General features: G+C 41.7%; 1 protein-coding gene across 1 annotated transcript in view; it reads left to right on the top strand.

The window, feature by feature from the left end:
• The window catches only part of LRBA (LPS responsive beige-like anchor protein), a 640,201-nt gene that overhangs the window by 477,412 nt on the left and 146,431 nt on the right, over positions 1-16,358 (top strand). The window contains exon 46 of the mRNA XM_040418535.1: positions 7,973-8,125. Coding sequence (XP_040274469.1) covers positions 7,973-8,125 — 153 coding nt within the window. The remainder of the gene's footprint in view (positions 1-7,972; positions 8,126-16,358) is intronic.

Here is a 16,358-nt window from a genome sequence, read left to right as displayed (position 1 = left end):
ATAGGGGGTAAAGAGGTAGTTGTACCTTGTGCCTGATGAGACTCAAGGGCCCTATTGCTACTCAAGAAGGCATGAGTATTCAAAATTGCACATTATATAAGGGCCTTATATATTTACTTTGTAAGTAATGAGTAAACTTGAAGTATCAATACCATACAGTTAAACAGATGACCAACAAAATCTATTGACCTAAGCTTAAAGGAGTAGTCCAGCTTTCTCTTCTTTTCCACTTTCCCCCCAGCCAGATGTACCTGTGGAATAATCCATACTCGCCTGTTCCCCACCATTACATTCTGGCTCTCTTCACTGGTCTCCTGGTTTCTGTCTGTCAACTTCCGCATGGACGGGGTCATGTACACTGCTGCAGCAGCCAGTGACTGGCTTCAGCGGTGACGAGTTCCCAAGTGCACATGATCCAGCAGTGACCTGCGCCTTAGCGATATGTCACACTTCAAGGCCAGTCATTGATTGCAGTGGCGCACATGACACCATCCATGCAGAAGTTGACAGACGGGGTCTAGAAGACAAGTGACAAGAGACAGGGACATGGAATGTAGCAGGTGGGTATTTCTCCATGGGTACACCTGGCTGGGGGTCGAATAAAAAAAAAAAATGTGAACCCCTTTTAAGGAATACCTTTTCTAGGTATTCACCCAACTTGAACTATGTATATATTTAATAAAACCAATGCCATGGTTTAGTTCACTGGGTTTATATGTCTGTGTACATCTTTTCTAAGCTGAGAACTATTTTCCGGCCTTGCTGGATACTGCTGTTCACTGCTGGACTCCATTGACTATTTCTGACTATTTTTGACTTTCAGGCAGACAAAAGCTGCTGCATGCAACGATATTTGTTCTGCTGAAAACCGGCAATTATGCCAGAAAGCAGATCCCATTATAGTCAATAGGGTCTGGTGGTGAATGGCAGTATCCGGCAAGGCTGGATCCGGTGAACTCTGGCAGGCTGTTCTCTGCCAAATCGGTTAAACTGAGGAGTGACCGTACCCTTAAGGTGGTTACAAAATGAACTTGATCATTATACCAATTAATTTAGATCACCATGGCCTCTGTAGAAGCAATGAGAAACAGATCATTACCCAGGGTGCTTCTACAGAGGCCATGGTGATCTAAATTAATTGGTATAATGATCAAGTTCGGTTTGTAACCACCTTAAGGGTACGTGAAATGCTGCACTACCATTATCAGCAGCATCATATGTCAAGTAGATCATCTTACTTTCCCTTAATTAGTGTTTTAGTATACAAAGCCTTGCAGCATTCTCAAAATGATGAGGGTGATAACTTAATCCCTAATTGAGGCAAGCTTGGTTTACCATTGACTGCACCGCAGAGATGTACTTATGACTTGTACTTATGACCTGCCAAATACTCGGAGAACCCAAAAAGGCTTCGCTCTGAGCCCTAATGCCATGGTTAGTTAACCACCTCCGGACCGCCTAACGCAGGATCGCGTTCCGGAGGTGGCAGCCCTGCGCAGAGTCACGCATATATGCGTCATCTCGCGATGGGCGAGATTTCCTGTGAACGCGCGCACACAGGCGCGCGCGCTCACAGGAACGGAAGGTAAGAGAGTTGATCTCCAGCCTGCCAGCGGCGATCGTTCGCTGGCAGGCTGGAGATGTGTTTTTTTTAACCCCTAACAGGTATATTAGACGCTGTTTTGATAACAGCGTCTAATATACCTGCTACCTGGTCCTCTGGTGGTCCCCTTTGTTTGGATCGACCACCAGAGGACACAGGTAGCTCAGTAAAGTCCCACCAAGCACCACTACACTACACTACACCCCCCCCCCGTCACTTATTAACCCCTTATTAGCCCCTGATCACCCCATATAGACTCCCTGATCACCCCCCTGTCATTGATCACCCCCCTGTCATTGATTACCCCCCTGTAAAGCTCCATTCAGATGTCCGCATGATTTTTACGGATCCACTGATAGATGGATCGGATCCGCAAAACGCATCCGGACGTCTGAATGAAGCCTTACAGGGGCGTGATCAATGACTGTGGTTATCACCCCATATAGACTCCCTGATCACCCCCCCTGTCATTGATTACACCCCTGTCATTGATCAACCCCCTGTAAAGCTCCATTCAGATGTCCGCATGATTTTTACGGATGCACTGATAGATGGATCCGATCCGCAAAACGCATCCGGACGTCTGAATGAAGCCTTACAGGGGCGTGATCAATGACTGTGGTGATCACCCCATATAGACTCCCTGATCACCCCCCTGTAAAGCTCCATTCAGATGTCCGCATGATTTTTACGGATGCACTGATAGATGGATCCGATCCGCAAAACGCATCCGGACGTCTGAATGAAGCCTTACAGGGGCGTGATCAATGACTGTGGTGATCACCCCATATAGACTCCCTGATCACCCCCCTGTCATTGATCACCCCCCTGTAAAGCTCCATTCAGATGTCCGCATGATTTTTACGGATGCACTGATAGATGGATCCGATCCGCAAAACGCATCCGGACGTCTGAATGAAGCCTTACAGGGGCATGATCAATGACTGTGGTGATCACCCCATATAGACTCCCTGATCACCCCCCTGTCATTGATCACCCCCCTGTAAAGCTCCATTCAGATGTCCGCATGATTTTTACGGATCCACTGATAGATGGATCGGATCCGCAAAACGCATCCGGACGTCTGAATGAAGCCTTACAGGGGAGTGATCAATGACTGTGGTGATCACCCCATATAGACTCCCTGATCACCCCCCTGTCATTGATTACCCCCCTGTAAAGCTCCATTCAGATGTCCGCATGATTTTTACGGATGCACTGATAGATGGATCGGATCCGCAAAACGCATCCGGACGTCTGAATGAAGCCTTACAGGGGCGTGATCAATGACTGTGGTGATCACCCCATATAGACTCCCTGATCACCCCCCTGTCATTGATCAACCCCCCTGTCATTGATCACCCCCCCTGTCATTGATCACCCCCCTGTCATTGATCACCCCCCTGTCATTGATCACCCCTCTGTAAGGCTCCATTCAGATATTTTTTTGGCCCAAGTTAGCAGAATTTTTTTTTTTTTTCTTACAAAGTCTCATATTCCACTAACTTGTGTCAAAAAATAAAATCTCACATGAACTCACCATACCCCTCACGGAATCCAAATGCGTAAAATTTTTTAGACATTTATATTCCAGACTTCTTCTCACGCTTTAGGGCCCCTAGAATGCCAGGGCAGTATAAATACCCCACATGTGACCCCATTTCGGAAAGAAGACACCCCCAGGTATTCCGTGAGGGGCATATTGAGTCCATGAAAGATTGAAATTTTTGTCCCAAGTTAGCGGAACGGGAGACTTTGTGAGAAAAAAATTAAAAATATCAATTTCCGCTAACTTGTGCCAAAAAAAAAAAATTTCTATGAACTCGCCATGCCCCTCATTGAATACCTTGGGGTGTCTTCTTTCCAAAATGGGGTCACATGTGGGGTATTTATACTGCTCTGGCATTCTAGGGGCCCCAAAGCGTGAGAAGAAGTCTGGTATCCAAATGTCTAAAAATGCCCTCCTAAAAGGAATTTGGGCACCTTTGCGCATCTAGGCTGCAAAAAAGTGTCACACATCTGGTATCGCCGTACTCAGGAGAAGTTGGGGAATGTGTTTTGGGGTGTCATTTTACATATACCCATGCTGGGTGAGAGAAATATCTTGGTCAAATGCCAACTTTGTATAAAAAAATGGGAAAAGTTGTCTTTTGCCAAGATATTTCTCTCACCCAGCATGGGTATATGTAAAATGACACCCCAAAACACATTCCCCAACTTCTCCTGAATACGGCGATACCACATGTGTGACACTTTTTTGCAGCCTAGGTGGGCAAAGGGGCCCATATTCCAAAGAGCACCTTTAGGATTTCACAGGTCATTTACCTACTTACCACACATTAGGGCCCCTGGAAAATGCCAGGGCAGTATAACTACCCCACAAGTGACCCCATTTTGGAAAGAAGACACCCCAAGGTATTCCGTGAGGGGCATGGCGAGTTCCTAGAATTTTTTATTTTTTGTCACAAGTTAGTGGAAAATGATGATTTTTTTTTTTTTTTTTTTTCATACAAAGTCTCATATTCCACTAACTTGTGACAAAAAATAAAAAGTTCCATGAACTCACTATGCCCATCAGCGAATACCTTGGGGTCTCTTCTTTCCAAAATGGGGTCACTTGTGGGGTAGTTATACTGCCCTGGCATTCTAGGGGCCCAAATGTGTGGTAAGGAGTTTGAAATCAAATTCTGTAAAAAATGACCTGTGAAATCCGAAAGGTGCTCTTTTGAATATGGGCCCCTTTGCCCACCTAGGCTGCAAAAAAGTGTCACACATCTGGTATCTCCGTAATCGGGAGAAGTTGGGGAATGTGTTTTGGGGTGTCATTTTACATATACCCATGCTGGGTGAGAGAAATATCTTGGCAAAAGACAACTTTTCCCATTTTTTTATACAAAGTTGGCATTTGACCAAGATATTTATCTCACCCAGCATGGGTATATGTAAAAAGACACCCCAAAACACATTCCTCAACTTCTCCTGAATACAGAGATACCAGATGTGTGACACTTTTTTGCAGCCTAGGTGGGCAAAGGGGCCCACATTCCAAAGAGCACCTTTCGGATTTCACAGGTCATTTACCTACTTACCACACATTTGGGCCCCTAGAATGCCAGGGCAGTATAACTACCCCACAAGTGACCCCATTTTGGAAAGAAGAGACCCCAAGGTATTCGCTGATGGGCATAGTGAGTTCATGGAAGTTTTTATTTTTTGTCACAAGTTTGTGGAATATGAGACTTTGTATGAAAAAAAAAAATAAAAAAAAAAATCATCATTTTCCACTAACTTGTGACAAAAAATAAAAAATTCTAGGAACTCGCCATGCCCCTCACGGAATACCTTGGGGTGTCTTCTTTCCAAAATGGGGTCACTTGTGGGGTAGTTATACTGCCCTGGTATTCTAGGGGCCCAAATGTGTGGTAAGGAGTTTGAAATCAAATTCAGGAAAAAATGAGGAGTGAAATCCGAAAGGTGCTCTTTGGAATATGGGCCCCTTTGCCCACCTAGGCTGCAAAAAAGTGTCACACATCTGGTATCCCCGTACTCAGGAGAAGTTGAGGAATGTGTTTTGGGGTGTCTTTTTACATATACCCATGCTGGGTGAGATAAATATCTTGGTCAAATGACAACTTTGTATAAAAAAATGGGAAAAGTTGTCTTTTGCCAAGATATTTCTCTCACCCAGCATGGGTATATATAAAATGACACCCCAAAACACATTCCCCACCTTCTCCTGAGTACGGAGATACCAGATGTGTGACACTTTTTTGCAGCCTAGGTGGGCAAAGGGGCCCATATTCCAAAGAGCACCTTTCGGATTTCACTGGTCATTTTTTACAGAATTTGATTTCAAACTCCTTACCACACATTTGGGCCCCTAGAATGCCAGGGCAGTATAACTTCCCCACAAGTGACCCCATTTTGGAAAGAAGAGACCCCAAGGTATTCGCTGATGGGCATAGTGAGTTCATAGAACTTTTTATTTTTTGTCACAAGTTAGTGGAATATGAGACTTTGTAAGAAAAAAAAAAAAAAAAAAAAAAATCATAATTTTCCGCTAACTTGTGACAAAAAATAAAAAGTTCTATGAACTCACTATGCCCATCAGTGAATACCTTAGTGTGTGTACTTTCAGAAATGGGGTCATTTGTGGGGTGTTTGTACTGTCTGGGCATTATAGAACCTCAGGAAACATGACAGGTGCTCAGAAAATCAGAGCTGCTTCAAAAAGCGGAAATTCACATTTTTGTACCATAGTTTGTAAACGCTATAACTTTTACCCAAACCATTTTTTTTTTACCCAAACATTTTTTTTTTATCAAAGACATGTAGAACTATAAATTTAGAGCAAAATTTCTATATGGATGTCGTTTTTTTTGCAAAATTTTACAACTGAAAGTGAAAAATGTCATTTTTTTGCAAAAAAAATCGTTAAATTTCGATTAATAACAAAAAAAGTAAAAATGTCAGCAGCAATGAAATACCACCAAATGAAAGCTCTATTAGTGAGAAGAAAAGGAGGTAAAATTCATTTGGGTGGTAAGTTGCATGACCGAGCAATAAATGGTGAAAGTAGTGTAGGTCAGAAGTGTAAAAAGTGGCCTGGTCTTTCAGGGTGTTTAAGCACTGGGGGCTGAGGTGGTTAAGGTAGAATTTAGTTTCAAATTTCTGTATTTAAGCTGATTATGATCTATTTTGTGATTTCACGTAGAGCAGATAACAGATTAGAGATTCCTCCAGGATTATCCAAGTTATACAAAACGTCTTACAAATGGCATAATCAACCATATAAAAAGTCAATCAGCATTTATTTCATGTTAAAATTTTTAGGAGGGGTTTGTTGGAATGATCGTTTGTGCAATTGTTTGTCCATACCCTTCCTCTCATACATTGGGAGATGTGCTGGTGACAGACTATAATTTATTTATTTTTTACCACAAAAAAATGCTATCAATGACTAAGGAGTATTTGCTTGGCATCTCATCCTGGGCATGTTTTCACAGGACAACAATCGGAAACAAACCTTTGTACGAAAGTGTGTCCATTTATGGCCTTATTGGGCTTTTTTGGGATGCTTTTAAGGTTTGGCTTTTTTTTTTGTGTTTTTTTTTATCATCTATATACCCCAGTTTGAACACAGAAACTATAATTGTCTGACTTGTGCAGCAATTTTTTTATTTATTTTTTTACAATTTTTAAGGCTTTTTTAAGCATACCAAAAACAAACCATTCATGCAGTAGCAAACATTATTATTGATATTGAAGCAGGGTAAACCAAAATTTCCATTAAAGAGACTGTCCGGTTTCAGGATGAAGCTGCTATGAAAAACGGGAAGTTCTTAGCTGCCAGATCCCCCGCCACAGTTTTGTTTTTTTTTTGGGTTTCCAGGCGAGCTCTATTTATCTGGCTGCAGTGGTGATGTCATATCACAAACATGTGACCCCAGCAATGAATCACTGTCCTCAGATGCCAGTGATTGGCTGCAGCAGTGACGTGTTGTCAATGTGATGTCACTGCTGCCGCTCTGTAAATAGAGCTCAGCCGGGAGAATTGGAGCAGCGGTGAAGGATCCAGCAGATAAGTACTTGATGCCTGTAACTGGACAACCCCTTTATTTGAGTTATCCATTGAACGATTTCTGAAAATTATGAACAAATTTAGCAGGAAAAAAATCCCCACCAAATAAAATTCAATCATTATGAAACTGCTCCAATTACAGATACTTATTCTATGGTGTATGGTTTTGTCACATAAAATAGTAAGTATACATATCTTGGTGAAAAATGTATTTTAACACAATGTTTGTAAAATAGCATTTTGAAATAAAGACTTCTAAGACCCAATGCAAAACTGTATCCTGCTCCCCACCTACCATGTGTCATATTCTAATACTGACGTTTTATATATTATATATATATATATATATATATATATATATATATATATATCTGAAAAAAATAGCAGTAAAAAAATTTAAAACTAACATTTGGAATCGGCATCGCTGGAGAAGTAAAAAAAATTCAGAGTTTAACCACCTTAGATAAAAATGTAATTTTAGACTTCACTACTTCAACATTTTCAAAGTCTGTTCCAGAATACTCGGCTAGATGGACGCACTGCGTGTTATAAAATGAAAAATAGACCGCCACTGGCAACTAAGGCTCTGTCGGCCCCCCTGGCTTGGGGGCCCATTCGCAACTGCTGCAACCCCTATAGCCACAACGGTGTCAGTGGACTCAAAAGTGGATGTTCTTACTGCATTTTCCACTTTGTTTTCTGGACCCTATTGTTTTGCTCGTATGAGATTACAAATGTTACAAGCAGAGTCTTGATTTTTTTATTTTATTTTTTCATTATTCCTGTAGGAGCTCATTCCTGAATTCTACTACTTGCCGGAGATGTTTGTGAACTCAAATGATTACAATCTTGGAGTGATGGATGATGGTACAGTAGTATCTGATGTGGAGCTTCCACCATGGGCCAAAACTCCGGAAGGGTTTGTTCGTATAAACAGATTGGTAAGCACATCAAAGACCTGCTGTACTGATGTTACTAAAAAGAAGAGTAGAAAAAAAGAAAAACCGACTATTTCACCGCTTCTTATTCCAGGACCAGTGCATTACTGTGAATTGCATCACATCTCCCTGTAAATCAGGGCATTGTGTTCTGTCTACAGTCATTCCCTTAGGGTGTTGTCAGTACTACTTATGCCACAAATAGGGTTGTAAGTGAAATGTTCCTGTGTTAGGCCTCATGCACACGACCGTTCCGTTTTTTGCAGTCCGCAAACCGCGGATCCGCAAAAAAAACGTAAGCCGCCCGTGTTGCCTTCCGCAATTTACGGAACGGACACCGGCAATATAAATACCTATTCTTGTCCGCAAAGCGCGGACAAGAATAGGACATGTTATATTTTTTTAGCGGCGCCGTGGAACGGAGCCACTGATGCGGACAGCACACGGAGTGCTGTCCGCATCTTTTCCGGCCCCATTGAATTGAATAGGTCCGCATCCGAGCCACCAAAACGGCGGCTCAGATGCGGACCCAAACAACGGTCGTGTGCATGAGGCCTTAATCTCAATATACCCATACACGTCAAAGATTTCTGCCGAAATGGCCAATTTTGACCATTTTGGTTTACAATCATTGAGAAATTATCACCACTGTCCTCCGTGCAGCTCACAAAACTCCCTATCAGTGTGTTTTGGTGTGTACGAGGAAACCCGAATACCAGGTGGAAACCCATGGAGAGAACATATAAACTCCATTCAGATGTTTTTGTTTTTTTTGTCAGATCTGAACCCTGGACCCCAAATGCTGGAAAGCCACAGTGCTAACGGCAGTGCCTATTTGTGTGTGCATTTGAACACTTTTTAGTGATGGTGGACAGCAGATTATTGTTGGACAAAAATTTGGTTGGGTTTTTATAGGCTATGTCAGCTGAATGCAGCCGATCATTGCCACTTAGTGCAAACCCATTGGGGGTAAGTCTCAATCTCCTGTGCGCCAGAGTGACATGCGCCTTCTTTATTAAACGTCAGATGCCTCTTAATAAATTAGCCGCATCTCTGGAAACTGGTGTAGACTTCAGCTATAACTGCCAGTTTCTGGTCTAGGTTATTGTATATCCAGCTGGTCATATGAATCCCCTCACTCCCTCAAGTCCCACCTCTTTTGTAGCCACTTTAGAAAAGTGATGAGAAGCTCAAAAGTCGCAAATTGTGATGCAAATAGGGCTTGCACCATAATGTGCAGCTTTTTTACAACACAGTAGCGGCGCAAACATTGTAGTAAATGCCCCTCAATGGGTTTTTAATTATTTTTTTCTTTTTTTTTTTTGAATAGTTGTTCTCTGATATGCTAGTGTAGCCTGGCATATTATTGGTTAGATTGTTTCGGCCAATACTTATATGGCCATTTAGTGTAGGGAGACCATACTAATGATAAAATACCACATTTTCACGTATGATTTGAATTAACGCACTACAGTCATTTGGGTAGTGCAGTGGCAAAGCGTTATTTCACATTGGAGAGATGCTAGAGGGACTGCGGTGACACTGGCTGTTAGAGTAAATGGTAAACTCAGTATGTGTTCGCTCAGCTACTAGATGAAGTACATGACAATTAGTGATAAGGACACATTATGGACACTGTGAGATCAGTCCTGACAGTGAATATCACAGAAGCACTCATCGTGCGCATCAGCATCCCAGTGCTATGAAATATCATAGAACCCCTTTGCCGTGAAAGGAGTGATTGACGTATCCCTATGCAGCTACATTTACACACGGCAGCAAATCGCCTCTTTCAGAGGATAATTAAAAAGTCTGCCGCTGAGAAGGCGCGCGGCTTGTGTACAAACAGCCTAATAGAAAAATAGGATTCGGTGGAAGAAGTGATACTGGAAGAGAAGAGAGCCGACTGCCAAGCAAATTGATTCGTTCTAGACTGTTTAAAACCCAACATGCCTTTTAAAGAGATTTTGTGTCTGTGGTTATCCAAACCAAGATGACGTTTTCCGATGACTTCCCAGTTTACTCCTTCCAGCCCGCAGATTATATGCAATGATTATAGCTCCTGAAAAGCACACCGCTTTGATCTGTGACCTTTTGGTGGTGCTAATCGGGTTCCCAATATCATTATACCTCACTCATTAATCATATTTCCTGCAGCCGTCAGGCAGCCAGACAGACACGGCCCCTGTTTTCAGACCTGGGTTGGCAAGTTAGTGTTTTTTTGCAGATTATTCTAGTGCTATACTTGGGCTTCTAACAAGGCAGCACCACATCAAGCTACGTGCGACAATTAAAGTCAGATGGCCCTCAGGTTGAGCAGGCAAATAATGTTGCAGCTGTCTGTCTTCCTGAAGCTAAGCAGCCCCGATACAGGCGATTCACAGTGCGGGGCATCACCTTAATTAAATGGCCTGTCTGTATGGAGAGGCTTTCCATAGATTTACTTGCTTCATTTTAATGGCCATGTCTTTTCTTGTACGTAATCTGAAAAAGGAATTGTTATCAAGACCCCCCAGTGGTTCACTAAAACAATGGATGGTAGGCAACCATCACATACTTAATGTGCTGTATATGCATAAGATATATTTGTCAGTATCACCGCTCTTGCTTTTTTTGGTGCCATTGTTAAAGGGATATTCTTGGGGTGGGGGGGATAATTTTAATTAAAAAAATGGGTTAGATTGGAGTAAAATAACAAATAGAGGTAGTACTTACCTTACTGATCCCCCACCGCTGCTGTTCCAGCTCTGCTTCTCTCCACTTCCTGTTCTGAGGCGAGTGACTACTGTGTCCACTGATTGGCCAAGCAGCCAGACCAAGCTATTTATGGCACGTCGAACCCAAGAACAAGAAGTAGAGAGGGGCTGGGATCAGGGCAGTGGCCTAACAGAGGATCTGTAAGGTAAATACTGGTTGATTGTTATTTGACCCCTCTGTGGTTGACCTGAACCTTCACCACTGCAGCCAGGTGAATAGAGCCCTGCTGGAATAACTGGAGCAGCAGCGCAGGATCTGTCACGTAAGTGCTTACTAGTTCTTAATTGCAGGCGAATACTGAGGGGTGTCTCCTTGTTTCCTTTAACAACTTGCTGCTTCTCAAGATTGGGCACTTTATACTGTGTGGTACTTGCCTGTTGTCTATTAGTTTATTTGCTTTTAAATATGTTTTGATGTTGTGTTGCCTTTAAGGGTGTATTAGACTGCCAGATGATCACTAACGAGTGTTCCTGAACGTGTGAACATAACTGCACTGCCAGGTTTCACCATAGATTACAGCTGATGTCTGGGGGCTCCAACAGGGGGGACTTTTTGAGCTTATTGTCAGCGAAACTTTATAACCAGTAGAGAACCACTTTAACCCCTTAAGGGCCTTGCCATTTTTCACCTTAAAGGGAACCTGTCACCAGGATTTTGTGCATAGAGCTGGGGACATGGGCTGCTAGAAGGCCGCTAGCACATCTGCAATACCCAGTCCCCATAGCTCTGTGTGCTTTTATTGTGTTAAAAAAAACGTTTTGATCCATATGCAAATGAACCTGATATGAGTCCTGTGTCCGGAGATGAGTCCAATTTTCTGAGCGCAGCACCGCCCCGCGTCCTCCGAATCTCCTCCTTGCTGGCTGACGTCACAGAGCTGGAGCGCCGAAATCTCGCAATGCGCGAGCTAGCGCATGCGCAGTGTCGGCATCATGTTCATTCCCTGTGCTGGCATCAGCACAGGGAACGAACTACGCATGCGCTAGCTCGCGCATCGCGAGATTTCGGCGCTCCAGCTCTGTGACGTCAGCCAGCAAGGAGGAGTTTCGGAGGACGCGGGGCGGTGCTGGGCTCCTTTCCGCTGGACTCCTCTCCGGACACAGGACTCATATCAGGTTCATTTGCATATGGATCAAAACGGTTTTTTAACACAATAAAACCACAGAGAGCTATGGGGACTGGGTATTGCAGATGTGCTAGCGGCCATCTAGCAGCCCATGTCCCCAGCTCTATGCACAAAATCCTGGTGACAGGTTCCCTTTAAGGACCAGGCCATTTTTTGCAAATCTGACGTGTCACTTTACGTGGTAATAACTTTAAAGCACTTTTACTTATCCAGGCCATTCTGAGATTGTTTTCTCGTCACATATTGTACATCATGACAGTTGTAAAATTGAGTCCAAAAATGTCATTTTTATTTATAAAAAAAATAACATTTACCCAAAATTTTGAAAAATTAGCAAATTTTTATTTCTCTACTTTTATAATAACAATTTTTGGAGTTATTACTATCTATTACTTTAGATTCCCCATATGTCTACTACATGTTTGGGTCATTTTGTGAATGTCATTTTATTTTTTGGGGATGTTAGAAGCTTAGAACGTAATCTTGAAATTTTTCCGAAAATTTACAAAACCCACTTTTTAAGGACCAGTTCAGGTCTGAAGTCACTTTGTGAGGCTTACATAATAGAAACCACCCATAAATGACCCCATTTTAGAACCCACACCCCTCAAGGTATTCAAAACTGATTTTACAAACTTTGTTAACCCTTTACGTGTTCCACAAGAATTAATGGAAAATGGAGATGGAATTTCAGAATTTCACTTTTTTGCCAGATTTTTAATTTTAATCCATTTTTTTCCGCTAACAAAGCAAGGGTTAACAGCCAAACTCAATATTTATTGCCCTGATTCTGTAGTTTACAGAAACACCTCATATGTGGTCGTAAACTGCTGTATGGGCACACGTCAGGGCGCAGAAGGAAAGGAACGCCATATGGTTTTTGGAGGGATGATTTCTCTAGGATAATATTAAGCTGCCATGTCACATTTGAAGACCCCCTGATGCACCCCTAGAGTAGAAACTCAAAAAAAGTGACCCTATTTTAGAAACTACACATCTCAAGGTATTCAAAACTGATTTTACAAACGTTGTTAACCCTTTAGGTGATCCACAAGAATTAATGGAAAATAGAGATGAAATTTCAGAATTTCACTTTTTTGGCAGATTTTCCATTTTAATCCATTTTTCCAGTAATACAGCAAGGGTTAACAGCCAAACAAAACTCAATATTTATTGCCCTGATTCTGTAGTTTACAGAAACACCCCATATGTGGTCGTAAACCGCTGTACGGGCACATGGCAGGGCGCAGAAGGAAAGGAATGCCATATGGTTTTTGGAGGGCAGATTTTACTGGGATAATTTTAAGCTGCCATGTCACATTTGAAGACACCCTGATGCACCCCTAGAGTATAAACGCCAAAAAAAGAACCCATTTTGGAAACTACGGGATAAGGTGACAGTTTTGTTGGTACTATTTTAGGGTACATATGAATTTGGTTGCTCTATATTACACTTTTTGTGAGGCAAGATAATAAAAAATAGCTGTTTTTGCAGAGTTTTCTTTTTTATTTACAGTGTTCATCTGACAGGTTAGATCGTGTGGTATTTTTATAGAGCAGGTTGTTACGAACGCGACAATATCAAATATCAAAAATTATATATTTTTTTTGGTCTCTCCATATTCCGAAAGCCATAATTGTCTTATGTACGGGCTTGTTTTTTTTAGTAACATAGTACATAAGGCCAAAAAAAGACATTTGTCTATCCAGTTCGGCCTGTCATCCTGCAAGTTGATCCAGAGGAAGGCAAAAAAAAAAACTGAGGTAGACTCCAATTTTCCCCACTTTAGTGCCGATTCCAATCAGGCAATTAAAATAACTCCCTGGATCAACGACTCCTCTCTAGTAGCTATAGCCTATAATATTATTACGCTCCAGAAATACATCCAGGCCCCTCTTGAATTCCTTTATTGTACTCACCATCACCACCTCCTCAGGCAGAGAGTTCCATAGTCTCACTGCTCTTACCGTAAAGAATCCTCTTCTATGTTTGTGTACAAACCTTCTTTCCTCTAGATGCAGAGGATGTCCCCTAGCGATTTGTAAAGTGGTAGTACTATGTTCTTATCACGGGCATCTATGCCACTTTTGATGCAACCCATTATCTTATTGGCCTTGGCAGCAGCTTCCTGACACTGGTTTTTACAGCTTAGTTTGCTGCTTATTAAAATTCCTAGATCCTTTTCCATGTCAGTGTTACCGAGTGTTTTACCATTTAGTATGTACGGGTGACTTGCATTATTCCTTCCCATGTGCATAACTTTACATTTGTCAGTGTTAAACCTCATCTGCCACTTATCTGCCCAAGCCTCCAATCTATCCAGATCCCTCTGTAGTAGTATACCGTCCTCTTCAGTGTTAATTACTTTACACAGTTTAGTGTCATCTGTGAAAATTGCCACTTTTCTATGCAAGCCTTCTACAAGATCATTAATAAATATATTGAAGAGAATAGGGCCCAATACTGACCCCTGAGGTACTCCACTAGTGACAGTGACCCAATCTGAGTGTGTACCGTTAATAACCACCCTCTGTTTTCTATCACTCAGCCAGTTACTTACCCACATACAGGCGTTTTCTCCCGTATGAGATGACGGTTTGATTGGTACTATTTTAGGGTGCATATGACTTTTTGTGATGTAAGGTGACAAAAAATGGCTTTTTGACACACTTTTTTTATTTTTATTTTTTTATTTATTGTTTACGGTGTTCACCTTAGTGGTTAGGTCATGTGATATTTTTTATAGAGCAGGTTGTTACGGATGCGGCAATACCTAATGTTTTTTTTTATTTTTAATTCACTATAATAGCAATAATAGCAGTTTTGAGGCAAAAAAATCATATTTTAGTGAGTCATATTCTGAGAGTAATAGCTTTTTTATTTTTTGACCGATTGTTTTAGGTAGGGGCAAATTTTTTGCAGGATGAGGTGACTGTTTGGTACTATTTAGGGGGGCATACACTATTTTGATCTCTTGGTGTTGCAATTTTTGTCAAGTAAGGTGACAAAAAAATTGCTTTTTTTTTACATGGTTTTTCTTATTTTTTTACGGTGTTCATCTGAGGGGTTAGTTTATGTGATATTTTTATACAGCAAGTAATTACGGACGCGGCGATACCTAATATGTATACTTTTACACAATAACAGCATTTTTTGTCTCCATATTCTGAGAGCCATCATTTTTTTATTTTTTGGCCAATTGTCTTAGGTAGGATATAATTTTATGCAGGATGAGATGACAATTTGATTGCCGCTATTTTGGGGTGCATATGACTTTCACTCCATTATTTAGATTTGAGCTAATGATAAATCTGGCCCATAGTTTTTATATTTTTTAGGAGTTTGTCCTAGGTATGGGCATATTTTTTGCTGGACTGTTAGATTGGTACTATTTTGGGGGGCATACGCCTTATTGATCGTTTGGTGTTGCAATTTTAGTGATGTAAGGTGACAAAAAATAAATAAATTTTAGCAGAGTTTTCATTTTTTGTTTTTTGATGGTCTTCATCTGAGGGGTTAGGTAATGTGATATTTTTATAGAGCTGGTCGATACGGACGCGGTGATACCTAATATGTCTACTTTTCTTTTTTTTTTTCCTATTTTTTACAAAAAAATTTACTTTATTTTGGGGAAAGGATGCTTTTTTTTCTTGAAACTTTTTTAATTTAATTTAATTTTTTTTTACTTTATTTTTGTCCCACTCTGGGACTTCAGAATTACAGGGTCTGATCCCTGTTTCAATGCAGCACAATACATCTGTATTGTACTGCATTGACTCTGTGTATTACACGGTGTAATACATTGATAGTTTGCCAATGAGACCCGGGCTGGGCCTCATAGGCCTCCGTACATGCTGTGCCCTAAGACCTTGGAATGGCTTGGGGCTGCTATGGCAACCATCGGGTCCCCGCCACAGCAGCGCTGACTGCGGCATATAAGGCGTTAATCCACTGGCATCGGCGTCATCACCGATGCTGGTGGATGCAGCAGGTATCCAGCTGTCTGTAACAGTCGGATCTCTGCCGCTGATCGCGGTACCGCACGTGGGGAGAAGGACCGCAGGACTAGAATGCTCTTCATTGGGCGCAAAGTACTGGCCCTTTAGGACGAGCATTCTCGTCTTGGGTCCTTAAGGAGTTAAAGGGACCATAGCACTGCAGCTTTTTCAAACAGCTGGTTGGTGGGGTTGGGAGTTAGATTCCCCACCGATCAGTCATTGATGACCTATTCTGAGGATAGTTCATTTGTATTTATAGGGATTTGCCACTTTCTGGCTACTTGTGACCAATGTGTAGGTAAGATCACTATATGCCACTTACTAATATTGCATTGGTTGATATTCTGTGCCTTT

Source organism: Bufo bufo, chromosome 2, assembly GCF_905171765.1.
Source record: "Bufo bufo chromosome 2, aBufBuf1.1, whole genome shotgun sequence".
Lineage (NCBI taxonomy): Eukaryota > Metazoa > Chordata > Amphibia > Anura > Bufonidae > Bufo > Bufo bufo.
This window is presented reverse-complemented; position numbering and strand designations above follow the sequence as displayed.